This window comes from Sinocyclocheilus grahami, unplaced genomic scaffold, assembly GCF_001515645.1.
Source record: "Sinocyclocheilus grahami isolate Dianchi unplaced genomic scaffold, SAMN03320097.WGS_v1.1 scaffold2414.1, whole genome shotgun sequence".
Lineage (NCBI taxonomy): Eukaryota > Metazoa > Chordata > Actinopteri > Cypriniformes > Cyprinidae > Sinocyclocheilus > Sinocyclocheilus grahami.
This window is the reverse complement of record NW_015507593.1, coordinates 23,194-25,143: the sequence shown is the minus strand read 5'-3', so window position 1 is coordinate 25,143 and position 1,950 is coordinate 23,194. Positions and strand designations below refer to the sequence as shown.

The following is a 1,950-nucleotide window of genomic DNA, read 5'->3' as shown; positions in this document are numbered from 1 at the left end:
ATATATATATATATTATAACCGTAAGGACTATTACACAAATTTAGGGACTTGCAACTTGAACTTCAAAAAACATGGTAAGGAGTTTAACATTCGCAAGCACCATTCACATTTTCTTCAGAAAATGTAAACAATTACACAATAAGAAAAACATACTGCAGTTGATAAACTGGAAGTATAACAGCTCTTTAATGTCAATTTCATGTTAGGGAAAATCTTTTATACACGTATGTCTAAACAGATGCACAAAATCACACAAATCAATATAATTCATTTGTTACTTAGTTCTTAATCATATTAGTTTTGCTGCTAACAAGTACTGTATATATACCCACTTACAAAAGTGACAATATTAAAAAATAAATAATATTCGGAAGCTTAAAGCTTTAAATTGTAGTTATTCTGAACGAGACAGCAGTCACTGTTAATAACGTTACTGTGCTCCTCAATCAGTAAAGGCTTCTTAGAAAACCTATTAAAACATCTGAATATATGCCACACAACAATACTTGTATGAAGAGTTTACTGTAGGACTCTATATACACTGGTTCAAACAAAATACTGTTAAAAAATAAGGATACAACTGTGCATTTTACACAAGCTTTAGTATAATACTCGATAAGTCGTTTGACTTGATTTACATTGTTGTTAAATATTCTGTTGTCACACAAACTGTCTAGGCACTTTTAACATGCACTGTGTAACTACACAGTTCACTCGGAGTGTTATAATACACATGGACTAATTGTATATATATTTTATTTTTTTATTTTTTTACTTCAGTAAATAGAAATTATGGAAAAGACCAGGTAGAGTGGATAAATCTTAGTGTACCCCAAAATCAAATTCTGGTATTATTTTCAACACAATTAAGAAACTCCTTTTCCACTTTAATGTGAGTAAGTAAAATAAAAAAATAATCTGTCCAGATTTATTTATTTATTTTTTTTACATTATAGCAATGATGAGAGTTTTAAGGAACATGTACTTAAACATCAAAAGAAAAATTATAAATGCAAAATACATTATTTCGCGGTAAAATACAACTTTTTTTTTAGATTCACACTAATAATGGCTTTGTTTTAGTACGATAAACCAAAAAGAGAAACACAATAGCATAAAACATCTTTCCACAAGAGTGTAAACACAAAGTTACATGCAAAAGAAAAATGCTAAACTGATTTAAAAAGTGACCTCAACACAAGCACCTTCATTCAATATACCGCATCTCTCATTACAATAAAGAACTATCCAAAACTTTACATTTTCATCCATATGAATATCATATGACAGGTAATATATTCACAGCAGTAGAAAATGTTTTCAGAAGCCAAAAATCACACAGCAATGGACGCAAGAGAAAGCACTTCAAAAGGAGTGACAGCTGTTACAGTATGATACATGATGCTGTGATCACTGTTCTTGGCAATATGGGTACATGTGAATCACTCAGCTGCAGAGAGATCATCCTCCTCGGTGTAAGTGCTCCTATAGCTGCCGTTGAGATGAGCTTGAGGAGATCTGTCATCACTACCCACAGAGCCCGACCCATCCATGTCACTGTCATACTCGTGGTCCACCTCCTCGTAGCACCTCTCCATCTGCAAAATCAAACCACAACTCAGGAAAGGGCAAACAACACTTTCCATTCAGTAAATCTGACTGAAAGCATCCCACTGGCTGCAGGCTTCATTTAAATAACCCTTCAAGGGTTAGATGCAGTAAGACCGTATCTCACTTGGGTGTTAATAACCCCCAAAGTCATCATTAATTCCCATATGTAAAACTGCTTAAAGGGGTCATCGGATGCCCTTTTTGCACAAGTTGATATGATTCTTTAGGACCTTAATGAAAAGTCTAACATGCTTAAAAGTTACAATTTCTCAATGGTAGTGTAAAAAACACCCTTTTACCCTGTCAAAATCAGCTCTGTTTTCAGCACGCGGTTCTAG

General features: G+C 33.5%; 1 protein-coding gene across 1 annotated transcript in view; it reads right to left on the bottom strand.

Annotated features, from left to right (window-relative positions):
• Positions 1 to 1,443: 1,443 nt before the first annotated feature.
• LOC107574962 (splicing regulatory glutamine/lysine-rich protein 1-like) overlaps positions 1,444 to 1,950 on the bottom strand; it is a 9,472-nt gene continuing 8,965 nt past the window's right edge. Inside the window, exon 6 of the mRNA XM_016261377.1 lies at positions 1,444 to 1,599. Coding sequence (XP_016116863.1) covers positions 1,444 to 1,599 — 156 coding nt within the window. The remainder of the gene's footprint in view (positions 1,600 to 1,950) is intronic.